The sequence below is a fragment of the Fulmarus glacialis genome, unplaced genomic scaffold, assembly GCF_000690835.1.
Source record: "Fulmarus glacialis isolate BGI_N327 unplaced genomic scaffold, ASM69083v1 scaffold32934, whole genome shotgun sequence".
Taxonomy (NCBI): Eukaryota; Metazoa; Chordata; class Aves; order Procellariiformes; family Procellariidae; genus Fulmarus; species Fulmarus glacialis.
The window spans coordinates 313-1,232 of record NW_009207936.1 but is presented as its reverse complement, the minus strand read 5'-3'; the positions used below and the strand labels follow the sequence as shown (position 1 = coordinate 1,232).

The 920-nt window shown below is 54.2% G+C and overlaps 1 protein-coding gene across 1 annotated transcript in view; it reads right to left on the bottom strand.

Annotated features, from left to right (window-relative positions):
- Nucleotides 1-204: 204 nt before the first annotated feature.
- The window catches only part of PGLS (6-phosphogluconolactonase), a gene marked incomplete at its 5' end in the record, with an annotated part of 1,007 nt that continues 291 nt past the window's right edge, over nt 205-920 (bottom strand). Inside the window, 2 exons of the mRNA XM_009576314.1 lie at nt 205-342; nt 551-706. Of these exons, the coding sequence (XP_009574609.1) occupies nt 205-342; nt 551-706 (294 nt within the window). The remainder of the gene's footprint in view (nt 343-550; nt 707-920) is intronic.

The window sequence follows — 920 nt, the reverse complement described above, 5'->3', positions numbered from 1 at the left end:
CCAACGTGACAGCCGGCCCCCACCAAACCGAACGAATTATTACGTGGAAATTCGTGCTCGGCAAAGCACCGTTTGTTCCAGAAAGAGGGGAAAAAAGCGTATTTTGTACCACAACCCAGCGCTACGATCAAACGTGGTGTTTTTTTGAATTCCCCGCAGCCGGTGCTGCGGTTCCTGTCACCCGAGCCCGGCCGGCAGACGCCTCTACAAGACGGAGTGTTTCTCGACGGGGACCGTCAGCTCCTTGGCTGCCGACTCGTCCAGGAACCAGCGCAGCTGCCCGGAGTGAGGCCGGACGCGGGCGGCGGGAAGGGGGTTTTCCTCGTCGCCTTCTAAAATGCGCTGTTGGGAGAGAGGGAACGGTGTCTCAGCCGAGCAGTCGGCAAAAGGGAACCTCAAACCGCACCTAAAACGCTTTGGCAGTTGACTGAAACCTCAAACGCCTGGGGTTTTCATTAAAAAGATGGACAGTTTGGGTCCAAACCTTTAAAAACGCTTTGGCAGTTGACTGAAACCTCAAACGCCTGGGGTTTTCATTAAAAGGATGCACATTTTGGGTCCAACCCTTTAAAACGGCAGCTTTGCCTTCCCCCGTAGCCACGAACACGACCATCCGCGCGGCGTTCAGCACAGGCAGGGTTAACGTTATTCGCTCTGGCGGTGGCTTTGGCGAGTCGGTGATGGCAGCAACTATTTTCTCTTTCTCCTATCAGAGCAAAAAAACATGAAAAGAGGGAAAAAAACCCAAACCCCAAAGCAGGGGAGCGATCCAGGCTCCGACCATAAAGGAGGTGAGCGATGGCTGCCGAGGGCGACCGAGGGTCCTTGACCTTTCCGCACCTCCACCCACGTCAAGATCTCTTTTTTCGTTTCCCCCCGCACCCCCAAAATCAAGAGAAACATAAAAGAAAAAAGACGGG